The 18,594-nt window shown below is 48.9% G+C and overlaps 7 protein-coding genes across 7 annotated transcripts; 3 read left to right on the top strand and 4 right to left on the bottom strand.

The window, feature by feature from the left end:
- Nucleotides 1-398: 398 nt before the first annotated feature.
- I303_101919 (uncharacterized protein) lies at nt 399-2,701 on the top strand (the record flags this gene model as incomplete). The annotated part of the gene is made up of 7 exons (XM_018405294.1): nt 399-632; nt 815-1,106; nt 1,196-1,284; nt 1,356-1,697; nt 1,779-2,269; nt 2,339-2,484; nt 2,568-2,701. 7 exons carry the CDS (start codon nt 399-401, stop codon nt 2,699-2,701), a joined length of 1,728 nt encoding a protein of 575 aa, XP_018265575.1.
- Nucleotides 2,702-3,342: 641 nt separating this feature from the next.
- I303_101918 (uncharacterized protein) lies at nt 3,343-4,303 on the bottom strand (the record flags this gene model as incomplete). The annotated part of the gene is made up of 2 exons (XM_018405295.1): nt 3,343-3,777; nt 3,938-4,303. The coding sequence occupies 2 exons, from the start codon at nt 4,301-4,303 to the stop codon at nt 3,343-3,345; spliced, it is 801 nt and encodes a 266-aa protein (XP_018265576.1).
- A 627-nt stretch (nt 4,304-4,930) lies between these two features.
- I303_101917 (uncharacterized protein) lies at nt 4,931-5,686 on the bottom strand (the record flags this gene model as incomplete). The annotated part of the gene is made up of 1 exon (XM_018405296.1): nt 4,931-5,686. The coding sequence occupies one exon, from the start codon at nt 5,684-5,686 to the stop codon at nt 4,931-4,933; it is 756 nt and encodes a 251-aa protein (XP_018265577.1).
- Nucleotides 5,687-6,984: 1,298 nt separating this feature from the next.
- On the top strand, nt 6,985-7,305 carry I303_101916 (uncharacterized protein; the record flags this gene model as incomplete). Its single annotated transcript, XM_018405297.1, has 2 exons — nt 6,985-7,209; nt 7,288-7,305. 2 exons carry the CDS (start codon nt 6,985-6,987, stop codon nt 7,303-7,305), a joined length of 243 nt encoding a protein of 80 aa, XP_018265578.1.
- A 248-nt stretch (nt 7,306-7,553) lies between these two features.
- I303_101915 (uncharacterized protein) lies at nt 7,554-10,011 on the top strand (the record flags this gene model as incomplete). Its single annotated transcript, XM_018405298.1, has 3 exons — nt 7,554-8,308; nt 8,364-9,868; nt 9,953-10,011. The coding sequence occupies 3 exons, from the start codon at nt 7,554-7,556 to the stop codon at nt 10,009-10,011; spliced, it is 2,319 nt and encodes a 772-aa protein (XP_018265579.1).
- Nucleotides 10,012-10,967: 956 nt separating this feature from the next.
- I303_101914 (OPT family small oligopeptide transporter) lies at nt 10,968-14,147 on the bottom strand (the record flags this gene model as incomplete). The annotated part of the gene is made up of 10 exons (XM_065968439.1): nt 10,968-10,985; nt 11,059-11,120; nt 11,213-11,476; nt 11,564-11,729; nt 11,797-12,102; nt 12,173-12,563; nt 12,631-12,811; nt 12,889-12,985; nt 13,059-13,556; nt 13,638-14,147. The coding sequence occupies 10 exons, from the start codon at nt 14,145-14,147 to the stop codon at nt 10,968-10,970; spliced, it is 2,493 nt and encodes an 830-aa protein (XP_065824511.1).
- A 902-nt stretch (nt 14,148-15,049) lies between these two features.
- On the bottom strand, nt 15,050-17,939 carry I303_101913 (uncharacterized protein; the record flags this gene model as incomplete). Its single annotated transcript, XM_018405300.1, has 13 exons — nt 15,050-15,094; nt 15,214-15,329; nt 15,418-16,266; nt 16,351-16,578; nt 16,643-16,845; nt 16,923-17,064; nt 17,136-17,224; nt 17,277-17,334; nt 17,392-17,417; nt 17,474-17,503; nt 17,568-17,648; nt 17,713-17,825; nt 17,892-17,939. The coding sequence occupies 13 exons, from the start codon at nt 17,937-17,939 to the stop codon at nt 15,050-15,052; spliced, it is 2,028 nt and encodes a 675-aa protein (XP_018265581.1).
- Nucleotides 17,940-18,594: the final 655 nt, after the last annotated feature.

The following is an 18,594-nucleotide window of genomic DNA, read 5'->3' as shown; positions in this document are numbered from 1 at the left end:
CCCTCTCAAGGATAAGATGCATACCCGAAAACGCCAGTAAGTGAAGTGGTAAATACTGATTCTACCCTATCTTTCATGCTTGGCATAAGTGGATATCCCAATATAACTTCGACCGTTCCCCCATTCGAAACGACTAGTATTTCTGAACACTCGGCAAGATCATCGACCGACTGATGATTGATTTTTCGTATTATCAGTATCTTCAATCCGGTGGACATCGACGATGGTCTTGGCAAAGGTCGCCCATGGGGGTAACATGGGGTCGAGTGAGGGGTATAAGATGATGCTTTTTTCCCGTTCTTCATCGGCACCCTTCTTCAATCTCCCTCACCACTAGTCACTCACTCACCCACTTACAGTCTATTGCGTTTGATTGAGACACAACACAACACTACACGATGGCAGGAGGAATCAGTGCTAAGAAAGAACCGCAAATCATCGGATTGACCGACGCGCAACTCCGAGCAGTCGTCGAAGATGTCGATCCTGAACTGATTCGAATCGGACATGAAGTTGTCGCCAGACAGAAGCAGGAGACCTTCAGAGAAGCTTGGAGAAATCATTGGGGCGCCGGAATGTGGTCTTTCGTTCTCAGTTGTGCGCTGTTCATGGAAGGGTATGATACTGGATTGGTAAGTACTATTCTACGCGTTCATTCTTACCTATTTTACCTCCATCTGTAGGCCTATCCTCTCACTCGTCATTTCGATCTCATATCACCACCCCTTCCTTTTCTTGCTCCCTACCAGCGGCTGTGATCCGCACCTGGATCTAGGCCCGCAAGCTGACTGCTCTCATCGTGTCTATCACGCAGATTTCAACCTTCTACGGGATGCCTCAGTTCCAAGACCGATTCGGATCCCTTCACAAAGGCAAAATGGTCATCCCAGCTTCATATCAAGGAGCCCTTCTCAACCTGGGTAAAGTCGGTCAGCTGTGTGGTCTTATCATCACCGGTGTATGTCAAGAACGATACGGATCCAAGAAGACCTACATCTGGGGTATGGCTGCTATGACCGCCTCGATCTTCTTGGCTGTATTTGCCGTTAATATCAATATGCTTGTTGGTGCCGAATTGGCTATGGGTATCCCTTGGGGAATGTTCCGTGAGTATCTGGCGACTCCCTATGTTTCCTTGTCTCGCAATTACGAGGTCAGTTAGAAAATCCACTTCTGACTCGCTTGACCTTCGCAGAGACACTTGCTACTGCATATGCCGCTGAGATTTGTCCCATCAAGATGAGAGGATATCTAGCCGCTTTCGCTTCGGTAGGCTGGGGAGGCGTGAGTGTTTTACCCTATGCTGTTTGCAGCGAGCTATCAGCGGCTGACACAAGTGCTCTCACGGATCGTAGGGTGGCTTCTTGGCTTCTGGCGTACTCAAAGGTGCTCTTCATCTCAAGGGCGATTTGGCTTGGAAAGTGCCCTTCGCTTTGCAATGGGTCTGGCCCGTCCCTCTTGCCTTCGCTTGTTTCTTCGCGCCTGAAAGTGCTTGGTGGCTCGTCCGAAAGGGAAGATTCGACGATGCCAAAGCTACTTTACTCCGAACTGCCAAGACGAACTTCTACGCTGAGAACGAGGCTGAAGGTTATATTGCCTATATGAGGCATACCGACGCTATGGAGAAACTCGAAGCTAAGAACGGGAGCTGGCTCGAGTTATTCAGAAAAGGTCCTCCTCTTAGACGTACTGAGATTGTGAGTACTCCTTACTCCGCTGGCCTCAGTTCGGGTATGAGAGGACTCCAGCTGATGGGAATTTGTTGTACTTTACTGTAGATGATCGGTACTTGGGTTGTGCAAGTCGCCAACGGAAACATGATCACCGGTCTTACTGTCGAATTCCTCAAGCAAGCCGGTATGAGCACTAAAGAAGCTTTCAACATGAACTTGATTCTCCACGCTATGGGTATCGTCGGTGTCGGTCTTTCCTGGATCTTCTTGGGATACTTCGGTCGACGACCCATCTACTTGTCCGGTTTAGTCACCGAAGCTTGCTGTTTACTGCCAATCGGTATCCTCGGATTCGTCACCAAGACCAACGCGACCCTCAAATTGACCGGTGCTCTGATGATCATGATCAACTTGATCTTCCACTTCTCCCTCGGACCTGTATGTTACTCCATCGTCGGTGAACTGCCCGCTTCAAGATTGAGAAGTCGAGCGATAGTCATGGGTCGATTCATCTATGTCGTCATGGCTATTGTTTTCCAGCAGATCAATACTAGAATGGTAGCTGCCGATGGATGGAATCTCAAAGCCAAGTCAGGGTGAATATCTCCTGCATAACTGTGCTACGAGTCGTGATATCATTCGTGCTAATTCTCTTGTCGTCTTAGTCTCTTCTGGGTTGGCTGTAACTTTGTCTGCCTCACCTGGGCTTTCTTCAGACTACCAGAAACCGGAGGTCGAAGTTTCGCAGAACTGGACATTCTCTTTGCCAACAAAGTCCCTGCCAGGAAATTCGCCAAGACCATTGTCAGAGGTGAGTTAATCGTGGTCATTTGAAGTGCTGTAAGGAAAAGAGACTCTCGGCTGACTTCTCGATCATTCGGGTCTTCCCCACAGACGAGGCTGCCGAATATGGTGTACAAGGTAAAGAGGCGGTGGACGTTGTTCACGATGAAAAAGAAGCTGTCGAGGATGTGCAGATCGAAGACGCCTCCGGAAACGGTCGAACTACTACTCACACGCTTACCTAATTGGCAAGCTGAAGCCCAGTCTTGTCTCGCTCGCAACAATTCGTCATTCTGCGTTTCCCTCAAGATGATGACTGCCTTGCCTCGCAAACGCAACTCTAGTCCTGGTCTCATCCAACCGTATATATTCTTGTCTCAATGTTTATTCTCAACAGGAAGGGCTTGGTAGTGTGTTCTGTCAGTTATGCATTCTGTCGCGGTACATGTATGCGTTGCAGGCCGACTGTGCACATTCAGCATACCTGTGGAAGGGATCAGCTACAACCGAGCGCAGCATGGACTATCATACGTGTATCACCAGCAACAAGGCACATGAAGAAATGCATGGAAAGATGTGCACGAAAGAGAAATGTGATGGTGAGCTTCATTGTATCTTCATCTGCTGATAGGAAGGAGTAGAGGTTTTGATCATGATGGGGTATTTGGTCCCGAATTACAAAAGAAAGTGATGTGTATCAAGACCGATAGACTTGACAAGCGATGGTACCGTTCTCTACAAGCTTTAGCTTTGATAATGCCATAGTAACCCACATGTCCAAGCTTCGAGATCATTGTAGTTCCCTGCTGACTACTGATGACCCCTCAATAAAGGACTGGGAGCCACCTAGAGATAGATCCCCCATGCCATTTTGTACTTCTTCGATCTAAATCGGAGCGTCGCCATCAGAGTCGCTTGGTCCCTCGATCTGCTTCAGACCTGGTGAGTATGAGCTTCCGGGAGCGGCGTCTGGGGATTGCCTTGAAGCCATCTCTCTGGCCAGCTTCTCGATATATTCGTAAGGGAATCGCCTATCGGTCACGAGTGTCATCGGGACTTGCGAGTCGCAATCTGTGCAATGCATACTTGCTCCAGAGAGGATCTTCTCAAAGGAGAAGTCACCGATGCCTGCACCTTTGATGGCGAGGTTTGGCGGCGCTCGTCGATAATGTCCACTGGGACAAGTCCAAATGCTATCCTTTGATTCGGCTAGAATAGCTGTCTTCTCTGGACGGCAATATACTGGAAACCCTTTGCTTTTGTGGCTGTCTTCCAAGATGTCGTCGTTGTAGCCGTGATTGACTCCTAAGGAGCACAGTTTCTGGAGGACCATAATGGCAGAAACGGGTGCATCAGCATTTGACCAGAATTCGGACACATGTCGTTGGGCACATTGTAACGTTACAACAGAATTTCCACTACTGTTTTTGGCGGGGATCTCTCATTTCCAGTGAAAATGATACGGGGACAATCAGACTCACACATTTCGAGAGTGATCCCTGCGCCACAGTTCCGATCATTTTGGAAAAGGGAACAGCTACATCGACATTTGTTTCTGGGAATTCCGCTCCCATTGGCACCTCCGTGATCGTAGTGTTCTGTGGGTGTTTTACACCCACGAATGACCGCGGGTTGTCGGTTGACACGAGGAGGATATCGGGAGTATGTTCGTGCTGGATGACCGAAATACAGGTATATTTCACACTTGGGCGAACTCGGACGAAGGGAAACCCATTGGAGGAGAATTCGAGGCGAGTGAGGGATTGATCGTTGAGTGTGTCATGAAACGAGCTGTCGAGACTGGGCTGCGCCATCGAGCCTCGAGTGATGAGATCGTGAGAGGCCATTGTCGGAGTATGAGGAGTGCCTGTGGAGCTGCGAACGTGCTGAGGAGTGAGTCGCCTGGCGAGTGTAGGTCAACGGGCAGATGCGAGGCGTGGGAGAGTGAGATTGGGTACGAGAGACAGCATGAAAATAGTCAGAAGAGAGCGGGCCAGACGACTCAAGACCTTATATGTACTCCAGTGAGCGAAAAATACCTTTCGACTCGAAATACTGCTGCTGTCTTTCAATGAGATTTGTCAGAAGCAAAGGAGGGATGGGACCTTTGTTCACCGAAAGGAGAATCAGGCGCAAGTCGGAGAAAGGACCCGCGTGGCAGTGTGGACTGCAGTCTTTGGCGGATCCCACAGCGCCTCGTCCTCAATAAGGGCTGGACCATTGACAGTCTGAAAGGAGCTTGTATCGATGCCATCCCTCTCGAAGTCTGAGCTCGCGAGCTGCGCTGATATGAAATAGCAAGTCGAGAGCGGCTGCTCGTTCAATATACCACGTAAAGAAATATATCAAGCTCTGCTGTCTTGTGCCATCCATTGATGAGGGATATGAGCCCGACTTCAGCTATCAAATGCATTCGAACATCCTCTGTACGTAATTAGCCCCAGCGCCAACAGGAACGAGCTCATACCGCAGTACTATGCAGTATCAACCCCAAGGGAAGACTGGTCCGTGAACTCATGGGTGACATCGGCGGGTCTGACAAACCGCTTCGAACTTCCAACTGGAATACGATGATTCCTAGATATTCCGGCGTATGTGCAGCCGTCACACTGTTTACACTGCGTTCCGCCAACATACTCTAAGGCTTGAGCGTAGTTCGAGGGCATGGCACTGTACACTGCCCCGCTCGGGTCCCTGGCGGCGAGAGTGAGAGTGATCTGCTTGGGAGCAGGTGTAAGACAACCGTTTGAGCATACCGAAAGCGCATTGTCAGTCATATACTTAACCTTGGTTTCCAGGACAGTGACTTGGACGCTTGCATCCCACTCCGCTTTGAGAGTGTCGTACTTTCGCGAATGAAAGCTGTCTACTTTGCTTTTGCACGTGTCCTGGAGCCAAATTGGCAATTGCATGATTATTGGAATCAGCGCTGCGGAGATTTCACACGATTTGAATGGACTAGTCAATGATTGCAGTACAGCACCTACGCAATATGATCCGAAATTCGGTCTCATACTCTCCACTTGTTCCGCAATGTCAATGGTAGTATCCACATTGTCTTGAAAGTACGTCGACCCACCCCAGATCGATTGGCCCTCGTCTTGAGAATTAGCGGTCGAGTCAGGATGCTTGTGAGTAACGAGAATGCTGGTATTGGTCTCGAAACTGGGTGTGCCATTGAGGTCGATCGGTACGACATTGCCCTTGTCGTCCACGCATTCAAGAGGCATGTTTCTGTTGTATAAGCGGTGAGCGTTAGTAGTAAAATGTATCTTCAGATCAAAGCGCTGTGAATGGGAATATTGGCTGAGGGGATGTATGGAAAGTCAACCGACGAGGTCGGTCCTTAAGCTATATATGGTGTAGAAGAAACAATGCCACCAACTCGAAGTGTCATTAGGCTTCGTATGATTACATCAGTATCGAGAAAGGAGGTTGACTCGCAGACTGTCAATGCTTCTGCATAAAAGGATAATGATCTATTGGGCTGCCTTAGGCGTGGTCGACGCTTGCGAGATTCGCCTTCCCTTCAAGGAGTCCAAGCTTCGCATGCGATTGTATATTTCGTCAATGGTATGCACAGCTAAGATATCATCCTGCTATGGTATGATGCGGTCTGAGCGAGACAAGCATGGTGGTTCAAGCATGCTTACTGTCGTCGTTGCAAGCGACATCTGAAATCCCTCGCGAAAATAGCTTGCACCGTAGTGAAACGCATGGGTACTGGTATTACGTCAGTCGGCTGAGCTAAGGTGAATCCCCGCCAAGCTATTCTTCTTGGTGCATCATCGGTCATATCCTACATAGCAGAGCGTCATAACAACGTTATTCTGCCAGAATTCGTACCTTTGACTGATATTTTCCCACCCTTTTCAATGGGATCATATTATGGTTGGCCCCTCACTCTTTCAGTCTACCCCACCTTTTGGGATCTACGTCAAAGCGGCTCCAAGCAGATTATAGAGTTGATTGGTGTGACAGTGGGATGATTTCAAGGGGTAAGTTAAGTTAGTTGAACAGTTGAATGGTCACAAAGGAAGGGTGTGCAATTAGCAGTATAATAGTTTATCGGGTCGGAACATCCATCGTCATACACCTTGAGGACCGGTAAAATCACTCACACCCATCACACAAAACGCCCCTTTGTCGCCTGTGCCCCTCATATACACATTCCTTGCCATCATAAACACACAGCCTACACACCACTTGATCCTTGTATTTGCCGTACAAGAGAGTAGAAGAACGAAGAATCACGGGACTCCGGCTAACAAGTGCCGATTGATCGTGTCGACATCCCAAAAGAAGCTTCTTCTGCTCAGAGTAATAACAATTCAGTAGCCAAGATTCGTCACGTACAACCAACATACCTCGTACCCGCATCTCCACCCTACGCCCGCTTTCCATTCCAGCGAAACAAGTATTAAAATCCAATCTTCTTGACTTGAGGCTGTCGTCATCCCTTATACCCCTTCTCTAAGTTATACTTTTGCCAGGTGATCAAGTAAAAGAGACCTACGTAACGAGCGACATGTCTATGTTCTCTTCATTCTCATTCAAGTCGATAGAAGACTCACCACAACCACGGAACATACCTCCTCCTGAAGATCAACGCAACATACATGGTGAAGAAGACGATCACGAATACGATTCGTTCCATTCGTCTTCAGGCGTTGGCTCCGGGAGACAAAGCAGAAGCTCATTGACGGCATTGGCCGAAGACGACGAAGAGGAAGACGAGGGTAATAACAAGGCTGTGAGTGATGTCATCGCCCGCAATATTCAGCTACATCTTTGGTCAGACTGCATCTTCTTTTGGCTATCACACCATAAGACCTGGCCTTCTGGTTGAACTTGAGCCCAGCTGTAGCTGTTCATACTTTCATCGCGTCTTCCAACATCCCTCCTTTATCTTCTATTCAACAACCCATTGATCCCCCATCCTTTGGGAAGTCTACCTCGCTTAAAGCTCTCATAGCTTCAGCGTGTTTGCATTGCCTAAAACACCTTATCGCTGTGCCTTTGCTCTCTCCGTGCGGTCTCATTCCTGTTCTTCCCGACGATACCGATAATGTGTCTTGTTGATATGCTGACTGTACCATGGCTTCTCCACCTAATGCCTCATCCTCCTTCACTCCCCTTCTGGACGCTCTCCTACACTACTACCCTCTGATCGGCGATACGGACACCGCTGCTACGACTACACTCAACAAATCCTGCTCCTTGCCGAATGCTCACCTCCCTGCACTCCCTTCGCGTCCGGATTTTCGTCGAAAAACACGTTCTTCCATGTCGCTACCGCCTTGGCCTTTGCCCACTCGCTCTTCTGGCTCGCGATTCGTACCTCGTGAATCGCAGAACAAGGCGCCGGACATCAAAGCACCTACACCCCAGCCGCACTCCACATTGCGAGCCGATCTGCCCAAGCCAGAAGATATCACTCATCTCTCTCCCAGCGGAAGAAGCAGAGGAGCGAACAAGGAAAACATGTTCCCCTTAGACGATCCCTTGTCCCCTTCCTCGCCTTACAGCGGGCGCAATGCAAAAGGATCCGCATCGCCTTCTCGCCCGCCCAAGTTGTCCGCATTGTCACCTTTACAAACCTTCTCTCCCCTTCAGCCGGTGAAGGCTGCGCTCCCACCAACAACGGCTTCATCTGATGCAGGCAGTATCAGCGGAAGAAGCAGAGCCAGCTCTGTCACCAAATCGCTCAGTCGAAGGCAGAGTCTCATCGCTCACGCAGCGGGTTGGGCTGCCGGAGGGAAAGAGGATATCGATCAAAATGATTCAGGTAACCTCTTCTCGAGGTTGACTCTGGTCAAGGCTCCCGCAGCTGATAGCTCTGCGATCCGAAGGTGAGCTCTGGGCGCGCTGATAAGCTGTTCGAATAATGCTGATGAGGATGCTTAGACACAATCGATCTAAATCCTCTTCTGCTTTGGCCCCTTTCACTTCCTTCGCTGCAGCCAGCGACATGCCTGCGACTTCAAATCGCGGTCCCCGAAGATCATTTGCCGCCTCCTCATTCGGCGGAATGTCTCCTCTTCCAATCGCCCGCTCCCCTATGCAAGAGATGAACACCTCTCTCCATCGGGTTGGTTCCTTCCATGGCGGTGAAAGCCTTGAGAGCGGTATTCAAACCAAACGATTCTCACCCGACGAAGTAGTAGATATTGCCCGGCAGTTAACGTCTCCCGTCATGATGCCCGAAGGTGGGTTCAAGGGAGCAGAGCTCAAACGACGAAAAAGTGCCGGAGCTTCTTCTCGACCTGGAGTCGCTGATCAAGAGAAGCCGCCAGTGGCACTTGAACCTGTCGAATACACTCAGATGGAGGAAGACGTCTTGCTTCCTTTCGTTGACCGTCCTCAAGAGGTCACCGAGCTGATCGCTCATCCCGCGAATGAATCACTGTTCAAGCTTCTCAGGGCTGCTTTCCCTAAAGATCCCGCTAGACCCAATTGGCGAGAAATCGAGCCTGATCTATGGAACTGGGAGGAATTCATGAAACATCTTAGCAAGATAGGTCGGAACGAATCGCCAGATTACGATTGGATCTTCCGTGCGCGACAAGCTGTCCGAGCTAGATCAGTGGCCCTCTGGGAGAAATTAGGCGTGTGTCTAGGTTGTGATGGGGACTTGTTGAACGCTGGAGGCGAAGATGATATTCCTCCTTCGTGGGGTGGTTTGGGACTGGGCGATGAAGGCGAATACGACCCTACCCTGAATCAAGTCTGGATTGAAGGATTAGAAGCTGTAGATCCGAACGAGGCGTCAAAGGCCGAACGAGCGCTAGCAGCTGCCTTTGGAGAGATAGTGGAAGACGAGGATGAGCAGGCCGCAGCAGGTATGAAAGCTCTCCTTGGATCAAGTCATCAACCGGGTGGTGGGATGGGTATGATCGGAGAGATGACCGAGGCGGACGAAGGTATCACGCCCGTCCAAAGTCAGTTCACTACCGCTCAGAAAGCAGGAAACAAGGACAAATTCGATCCGATCTTATCCTCGCCTACAGCTGGATCGCGCCAACATCTCAAACAATTACCGTCAACCCCGCCAAAAGTCGGAACTAGTAAGAACGGGCGGTCCAAGTCTTTTGTGGGTTTACAGATCTGTACTTCACCGACATTAGCGAAAGACCAATTCATCCCACGATCGCCTTCATCGCAATTACAGACTCCCGTCTTGGGAGGATCAGCCACTTTACCAGTATATGAAAGAGGTCCTGGATCACCACTCTTCCCTTCTAGTTTCAGCAGTCTGAGTGCAGAACCGAATTTGGGCAGAAGTGCCAGTGTAGCAATACATGGATCGCATAGACCTCTGCAAGATGATCTGAGGGGATTCAGCGGTGGGAATAGTAGTTTTGGTCCGAGGGGTTTGATGAGGAAACCATCTGGAGCGGGACTGAGCGAGAGTGAGTGGCTTATGGTTTCCCCCGTTTTCCCTTCTCCATCATCGTTGGAGGTCTCAGATGCTAATCGTTGGAACTCGTTTATAGGCGCTATCACTTTTGCGAGTGAAAGCGAATATTCACACTCTCACGGGGACGGACATTAGTCTCAGTCATTGTACCCATCCTTACCCACCTACCGTCACGAAGACAACACGATATCCGATGCGAATACCGAATGCTTTGCTGGTTTTGTCAAGCTCAATGTACTAGTACACTCGTTGATCATTTCGCCCTATTTGTATTCCCTTATGATCTTGCACATACACGTTCCATCAAAGATTCTTTTCTCCATCTCTATCTCCTTTTCCCTATTTCTTCACCTTTCGGGCCATCTTTGAGTAGCAGTATACACAACACTAATTGAGAAGTGTTGAGTAAAAGCGAGCATGGTCAATAAGAATGTAAACGAGTGTACATACGCAACATTACAGATTGTATTTTCTTTTGGTATATACTGTTTGTTACTTTATGATCTTCCAGATGCCAAGTCAAGTCGAGAGTAAGAGGAATGTATTTTACATGTTGAGACGTTTCATCTTGGTGCATCGCGCCGTGTGTACGTATTCACATGGACACATTGCCTGTGTAACTCTTACCTTGTATCGATGATTCAGCTGGCCAAGCGAGTGCGCCTTCTGATTGTCTGACTGACTATGCATCACATTGCATCATATCACTTCGCGTTAGATACTCGAAACGACCATCGACAATTAAAGAATCGTTATTACTGGAGAACCCTCATCAATAATAACCAAAACCCAACACGCGTAAAGAAAACAACTGTTGACTACTACAACTGATTACTGCTCCCCAAATCAGATTCAAATCACGTTCGCCTCACACTACAACTTAACTACCTCATATTCTGAAAAGTATGTAAATATGACAACTACCTCCCGAGCCAGATTTTCCACTTCATCTACATCGACGCAACATCTACACCCACTTTTCCCAACTCTCATACTCTTCGCACTACCTATGCCACCTATTTGCACATTCCGATCATCAATGGGAGATCTGGATTGAGCTTTTTATCGGACAGCGAATGGAGGAGAGGTGATTATAGGTATTCTCCGGGCTACGGGAAGTCGAAAAATCCAATTAGCCAGACCGAACTGATATTCAATCTGAACAGCCGGAGAGGAACTCACTCCTGGACCGAAATATCCAACTTCAGGCATCTCCTTGATGGGACATCCGAGACCATCACAACCTGCAAGCAATCACGCAGCCATGTCAGCAATGCCTCTTTGAGCGAAAACAAATCGGTGTCAGAGCCTCATGAAAGGGGAAGCCTTGACTCACCAGCGACGTAGACTGTATTACCCCACCAAGCAGGCATTTTACCTCCTGGATAAGTGATGCAGAAGAACTGGATCACCCCACTGACGGCAGCGCCAACTGTAAGACCGATCGAAAGGACATAACAGTACTTGTTCCACCAGGCGGGGAATCGCTTGAAGACGTATGACATGAAGAACCATGCCAAAGGTATACCGGCCCAGATGAACGACCAATTGTACGGAGCAAAGTACATCGCGCCGAAGATGATAACAGGCACGTTGATGTCTATTTGATAGTGAAGACATCATCATCAGCTGATTGTTGTCCGCTTGCAGAGGTCGGATTGGTAGCGACTTGAGACTTGGGACTTACTGTTGGTAATCTTGTTAGGCCATTTCTTCTTGGCTGCCCAAGCTAAGAAGACGAGAGCGAAACCGGCAAAGAAGCCCCACAGGGTATGCTTGTATAGACCCAAGCTACCGTACATTCTCTGAGGACCGACGACTCCGAAAAGCAATGCTGAAGAGTAGAAGGTGGTCTATGAGAAGCTGTCTGTTAGCTACAATATTTTTGTTGACTCTCCAACAGAGAGATGGATTACCCACGTAGTAAGGACAGGTCATGAGATCTTTTTGACCCGGAACACAGAGATCGGGAATCGCTTGGAATTGCCAGTTGATTATTGCCAATGAGACGAAAGAACTGATGATCACGCCCCACATCTGAGCTCTAAAGGTCGCTCGAGGTGGTAAATGAAGGTAATGCGCGAGTTTCTGATCGAGGATATACAGTAAAGCTTGAGAGAGGGAGACCCATCCGTACAGCTTGAAGATCATGTTGGCATATGGGCGACCAGGGATCGCGATACCGGGGATAATCTCTGCCAGAATGACCAGAGTCATTTGCATGTTCTGATAAGAAGTCCTGTATCAGTATGCGTCGATGCCAACGAACTGTGAAGGGGTTTGGGATCGTACTCACGGAGATGGCTTGGATGATACCGGTGGGAATGACGAATATGGCGACCATGGCCAAACAACAGAAGATACCCCACACTGGCATGGTGGTGTTGTATACTTCGCACATGATGATACCGAGAACCAAGGAGAAGACCAGCACGACCAAGAACCACCACTGGGGTACCTCCTTGTATCGGGTCATGAGAGCGTAGTGGATGTCGTAGTCTGGTTGATCGTGAACAAAACCTTCAGGTTTTGGTTCCCGGTTAAACAGACTCTTGACTCGGTGAACTCCCATGTTGAAACCCTTCTTGATGTCCGACCAATGGTTGAGGACGGCATACGTCAGAATTGCGGTATACGAAGCGAAATAAGCAGTGATGACGATGTTGTAACCTGCTCCGAAGTAGAGTCTATACAAGCACGATTAATCAGCTCAACATGCTCAGCCGTACCGAGGAGATAGGCAAGGTCGCTTACGGAGAGTATTCTCGGTATGCCTCAACATCCAGAGTTCTATCAGCGCTAAGCACTTTAGTGACATTGTAGTACGCTCCGAATCGGTCAAAGGCTTGATTGGAGTTTGGTACAAGGTATCCACTGTACCACACGTTGGAAAAGTAGAGCGCGGCAATGATGATATAACCGATTGACGCTCCGACTAAGATGGCGCAGAGCAATTTGACTTGATCAGCCCAGATAAATCTTGCAGCAAGCGAAGAGAAGGTATATGCTCACTGAGTATGGAGACCGACGCCCACCATGGAGTGATCAAGGGGGTCAGACCTGCACCACTGATGTATGTCCAATCAAGGGTAGGGAGCGGATTTAGACCCTGTACGATTAAATGAAGCGTCAGTGTCGGTCCTTCCATATGGATTGATCAATGCAAGCGATTAGAGACTCACAAGACCAGTAATCGAACCCATGATGATGGCGAGCTTCTTGTTCGTTGGGCTGATCCAAGTTGGCCAATTGAAGTAGGTGAGAGAGGGGAAGATGAACGCCGTCATGAAGAACCAACAGAAGGACCCGGCGATGGCGTATATGCAGAATCTGAACATCGATACTTTCCAACCATGCACAGCAGGTTCTTCTTGCTCTTCAGCATTTTCATCCGGTAAAGTCACCATACCATGTTCGTTCACTTTTCTCTTGTGTAAAGCGTTAAACAGAGACATCTTGGCTAGATTCAGTGGCCAAGTCATAGCTGAAGGGTAAACCAGGTAATCTCTCGCTAAGCCGGCTACACCGAAACCCAGGAATTGAGTGGACAATACGACCAGGAACTGGAAACCCTTTTGATTGGCCATTTCCGGATCGTTGAAGAAGATGGGTTGACGGATAGCGATGATGACGTCTACCGCTGTAGCAGTGGGGAAAGAGACAGTTGCCATCATGACGATCTACAGGTTTAAGAGAGATAGCCATTTAGCGAAGTACTGGAAGCATTTTAGATTGAATAGGACCGATATAAGGGGACTTACGAGAGCATGCTCTTTCATCGAAAACTTGCCAGGATTGAGCGACCATGTACGTCCAAAAGCGGTGAACTTACGTGACGGGAGAGTTCGAGCGAGAGCGACACCGATGGGGTATGAGAGCAGTTGAGCGAGGAAAGGTGAGATATATATACCGGGTTGTCGAGCACCGAACCAAACGTTCAAGCCTGTTCCTACAGCCGCTACGATGGTACCCAAGAAATAGGATCGGAAAGTTTCACATGGTTCTTCCGGATCATCGGTCTCGAGGGCAACAGCTTTGACTTCGGGCAGTGTATCACCGACTGTGAGTCGGTGTCCATCAGCTGTGATGGCGAAGGGTACCTCGACTACCTTGTGGGGTGCGTGGGTGCCGTCAAGGACATGATCATGATCGCGAGGAAGTTCCTTGTCCATCTTATCTAGAGGTACCTCCTCCTCATCAGATATCCTAGGCGGTAAAGCCACGTTACTGTGATTGTTTGGTTCATCATGCCTCAAGATAGTCGAAGACATGTTGCCGTAGTCGTTGTAGGAGAGACCGTATCGATCGTCGTCCTCGTCAGGGAATTCGTTAAATTCGCTTGTGTTGCGATTAACGAGATTAACGAGTGAGGAAGGGGGGCTATCATCATCGTAATTCTCAGCAGCCACCCGACGATACTTATGTATCATCATCCTGCTGCCGAGTATCACATTGACTGGATTGATAACGCTCTACGCTATGAGATTCAGTGCGATTCCGATTCGTCCGTCGATCTTGCTCTCCAAAGTGCCGCGCGCCTTCAGCAGCGCAATAATCTTAATGATATAATCATCTCCCGACCTGTGGATTTATGCCGTAAGCCAACCGTAGCCGATCTTGGCTGGTCTAAGGACCAAAAATTATGCTCTACCGCTATTACAGATAAGCTTCCTAAGGGAGTTTTAGAGGGATGAGTCAGGAGTTTGAGCTGTGGAGTGGGGGTTTTGGGTGGATCACAGGAACAAGAACAAGCCGAAAGGGAGTGTTTGTCACATGGCTAAATTCTAGCGCCCTACCCTACAAGACAGACTCCGGAGTCTGGTAATTGGCGCGGCTCGTCGCCTAATTCTAATACTTACACATCCTGCCAGAGATAAGAGTCTCACATGCATGGCATGTTAGGTCACACTCAGAAGGGGATGGGATTGCCGGACTCGCATTGCTCATGGCACACACACACATCCCTACCTTTTGCCGAACGCGCTAGTGACCATCACAGATGCTGCATACCCTTGCTGTGCCTTACTTGACCTGATCGGTTGCTCATCCCCACCAAAGCTGTCATGTCTACATTTTGTACCTCTGACATGCATGTTGTCCTTTCGGTCTACCTAATCTGTGAATAAGGTGATTACATGCAGCCAGAAAGCGTTCTTATCTCTCATACTTGACATCAAGTGCGCATTCCTCTCAAGTCGGCGGCAATTCCCCGGCCCACCTAATTTCAAAAGATAAGGATTAGCGCTAGGCCGCTACTATGCTGGAGGGCAATTCCGGATTCCGCCGTCGCCACAGACTAGCGTCAAAATTCGGTGACGAACTCGGACTGCGACTTACTTGCATCAGACCTTTTCTAGCCTCCCACATGGGGTATATGCCGACCATAGCCAGCCCAACGAATAGCCAAATCAACGATACGCAAACCCAAGCTGTGAATCCGCTCTTCGGGTAAACTAGGAGCAAGGCCAAAGTTAGCTTTCTCATAATTATCTTGACGATTGCTGTCTGAACGTCAGAGGATGAGATGATTGCGAGACTCACCATAAGAAGAGAAGAACAGAGGTAGTGGAATGACGAAGATGAGGATGATGACCAGACTGAGTGCAGACCAAGCTGCAAACCTGAAAGCTTTCTGTAACCCTTGTCTCTCTTCTACCAAATCGGACGGCTGCTCTTCTACCACTCTTTCGGTGGGGGCATTGTCGGGAGTGACATCCTCTGTACCATTCATTTCCTTTTCTTTCTCGATAATCCTCTGATCGACATTAGGAGATTGAGGCTGAGAACCCTGAGTGATTGTGGTGGTCTCGTAGTCGGGCTGAACATTGATATTCCTAGTTATATCCCAATCGAAATTAGCCGGTCGGAATAAGGACCAGCCAACTGTGATGATTCCTCCAACACCGATCGAAAGCAGATTGCCAGTCAACATCTCGTAATCCCCGAAAGTAGTCTCGACGTTGATGACTCCGTCGTTCAAGCTCGAGGTGATACCGAGCCATCCCGCTACTCCAGCAAAGAAACCCAATATCGCGCCGACGATAGCTGCTTGTCCATTACATTTCTTCCATGTGACGCACAAAGCGATCGGGACGACTGCACAGCCGATGATGGTTCCCATCAACTCGTACAAGTATCCCATGCTGATTCCAATATAGTTGAACGCGGTGGCGATGGCGCCCATAAATAACGCGTAACCGAAGATACATAGGTGACTGACCCACAAGATTTGCTTCTCCGAGGGCTTCGAGTTGATGTATGTTCCGTAGACGTCGTAGGTGAGCAAAGAAGAAACGGCGATCTGCTCTGCACTACATGCTGAGGTGACCGCCAGGAAGAGTAGGATGAGCATAGCGGTAGCTCCGGATTGACCCATCAATGCACCAGCAGCTGGAAGACAAGCACAAATATCGTCAATCACATGAAATACACATCTGTAAGTCCACAAGGTATTGAAAGGGAATGACTACTCACCCTTGACTGCTGGAAGACCGGCAGATACTTCATCGGCTGTAAGAGTGATCAAAGGGTTTTCACCGTGCGCCAAAGCAACAGCCGATAATCCGAGACTGGTAGCGATACCCAAGGGAACACCAAACCAAGCGATTCCACCCCACAAGAAAGCCTTGACACTGGTCCGGGGGTTGGAGGCGATGGCTCTCTGCCAGTAGGCTTGATCATTGAATACAGTGCCGAAGTTCCCTAACCCGCGCACAGCATTAGTTTGTGGTACGAGCGTGAAAGGAAGGCAGAATTCTCAACGTACCGACGATGTTTAGGACACCGAAGATGAGGCCGCTCTTAGATCGCATAGTAAGGTAAGATCCATGAGCATTACCGGCGATAGGTTTCTGCTCGGCGGCTTGCGCTAGGAGATCCCACATCCTAGATGGCGATCCGATGATATTCGAAGTTCCGTATGCGGTAAGAGCGAACGCGATGAGGATGCAGTATAGCACGAGGGTGTGACTATTGAGATTGAGTGGATGACAGATTAGTAATTGCAGCGGGGATGCCTGGTGCTCTGTGAGAGGCAAGATGCTTACCTGTAATCCGCTATCAAGGTCGCTCTCATTCCTCCGGTCAAGACGTAGATCGATACTCCAATTGGGATGAGGAAACACGCCGCAACAGTATTCATGCCAGTCAGACTGGTAACAGTGGCTGATCCTCCAAGAATGAGCATAGCTATGAACAAGAAGTCCCGACATCAGCTCTCAGGCGCAAAAGATGGGGTGAAACTGACACGAAAAACCCACTGGACACGATGATGTTGGTCGCCATTCCGAAGAAGAGGAACGTGAGGTGAGCCCATTTCCCCCATCTTGCGCGGATGATCTCAAGATATCTAACAAGACGTCAGCATACAGCTGATTCATTGACTGATAGACTCTGCTCACGTGTGACAGTAAGGGGCGTGTTGCTTGAGTTTACTAGCGATCATAGCGAACAGAAGGACTGCGCCAACGAAGGTAAGCAACTACGAAAGCGTTCAGCGGGTATGAAAGAACTCACTTTGAATGGCAGCTCCAGATGCATACCTATCTGGGAATTAGCTAGGCTGTCCGTGATTGTCATAATTAGTCCTTGGACTCACCACCAAGGACCGCTGATACCGAACTTGTAACTGGAGTCCATCGTCAGCTGATTTGCCCCTCATTTAAACAGAAGGATTCGATGTTCAGACTCACGCTGTTGCACTGGATTGCAAGAGGGTGGCTGCCCATGTCCAAGCACTGACGATACCTGCTGCAATAAGTCCGGGCGGCACACTGAAGGCCTCACATATCAGTCAAGTGCAATCTCAAGGACGATATCATGGTCATCTCGGCCCACCTTCGACTGGCAGAGTTGAATTCTTCGGCGGAAGAGGTCTTGTGGGACGTGTAACGAGTTTGTATCCACGTGATTCCGATCATCAATAAACTGAAGAACAGCCCCATTCCGATCTATGGCGCATCCGAGATGTCAGTTGATGTTCAAGATCGCGACGAATAAAGGTTAGGTCGACTGACGACGACTCCATACCCTGCTCCTTGGGGTAAAATACTACTTTCCGACATTTTGCTTGAATGGTATACGAAATATGGGTGTTGGCAATTATACGATGAGCTCGAAAAAATGAGCAAGAGAAGCTTTGATCAGTAGCCTTGTTAATATATGATTTGGCGAGTTTCGTAAATCTGCTCGAGACGGAAGAAAGACGGATAACCTTTCTCGACCTCAGATTGTAAGCTGAAACTTGATTCGCCCGACCAAGTGCTGAAAATGAGCTATCTCAAAATAAGCTATTCGTCAAGCCAGGTCGAAGGTCGATTAACGTTATGAGATCCAGCTTATAGACTCGAGTAAACCGATTCCCCACCGTCTCGCTCCAGCTCCATTCTCCAAGTGCGTCAAGTGACAGCATCTGTGATAACCAATCATAGCCCTTGGTCCACTAGTTGACTTCAGTGGGAATCAATCAATGATACGAGTTCTCGGTTATTTCCCCATGGTGCACGGTCGTCGTTAGGTCTTCTCGTTCCTGATGAGAGATCTAGGCTGAAGCTTGACGAGATGGCATCTCTTCCATAGCTTATCGTCCAATCAGATCTACATGTAATAAACGCTATCTCTGCTTATCTGCTTGATTCATGGGGTACCGCGTGATTCTCCATTCGAAACTTCTTCGCTCGTTGGTCGGTGAACTTGCGTGATGGAAAAGGTAAACGCCAA

The sequence above is a fragment of the Kwoniella dejecticola genome, chromosome 2 (assembly GCF_000512565.2).
Source record: "Kwoniella dejecticola CBS 10117 chromosome 2, complete sequence".
Taxonomy (NCBI): domain Eukaryota; kingdom Fungi; phylum Basidiomycota; class Tremellomycetes; order Tremellales; family Cryptococcaceae; genus Kwoniella; species Kwoniella dejecticola.
This window is presented reverse-complemented; position numbering and strand designations above follow the sequence as displayed.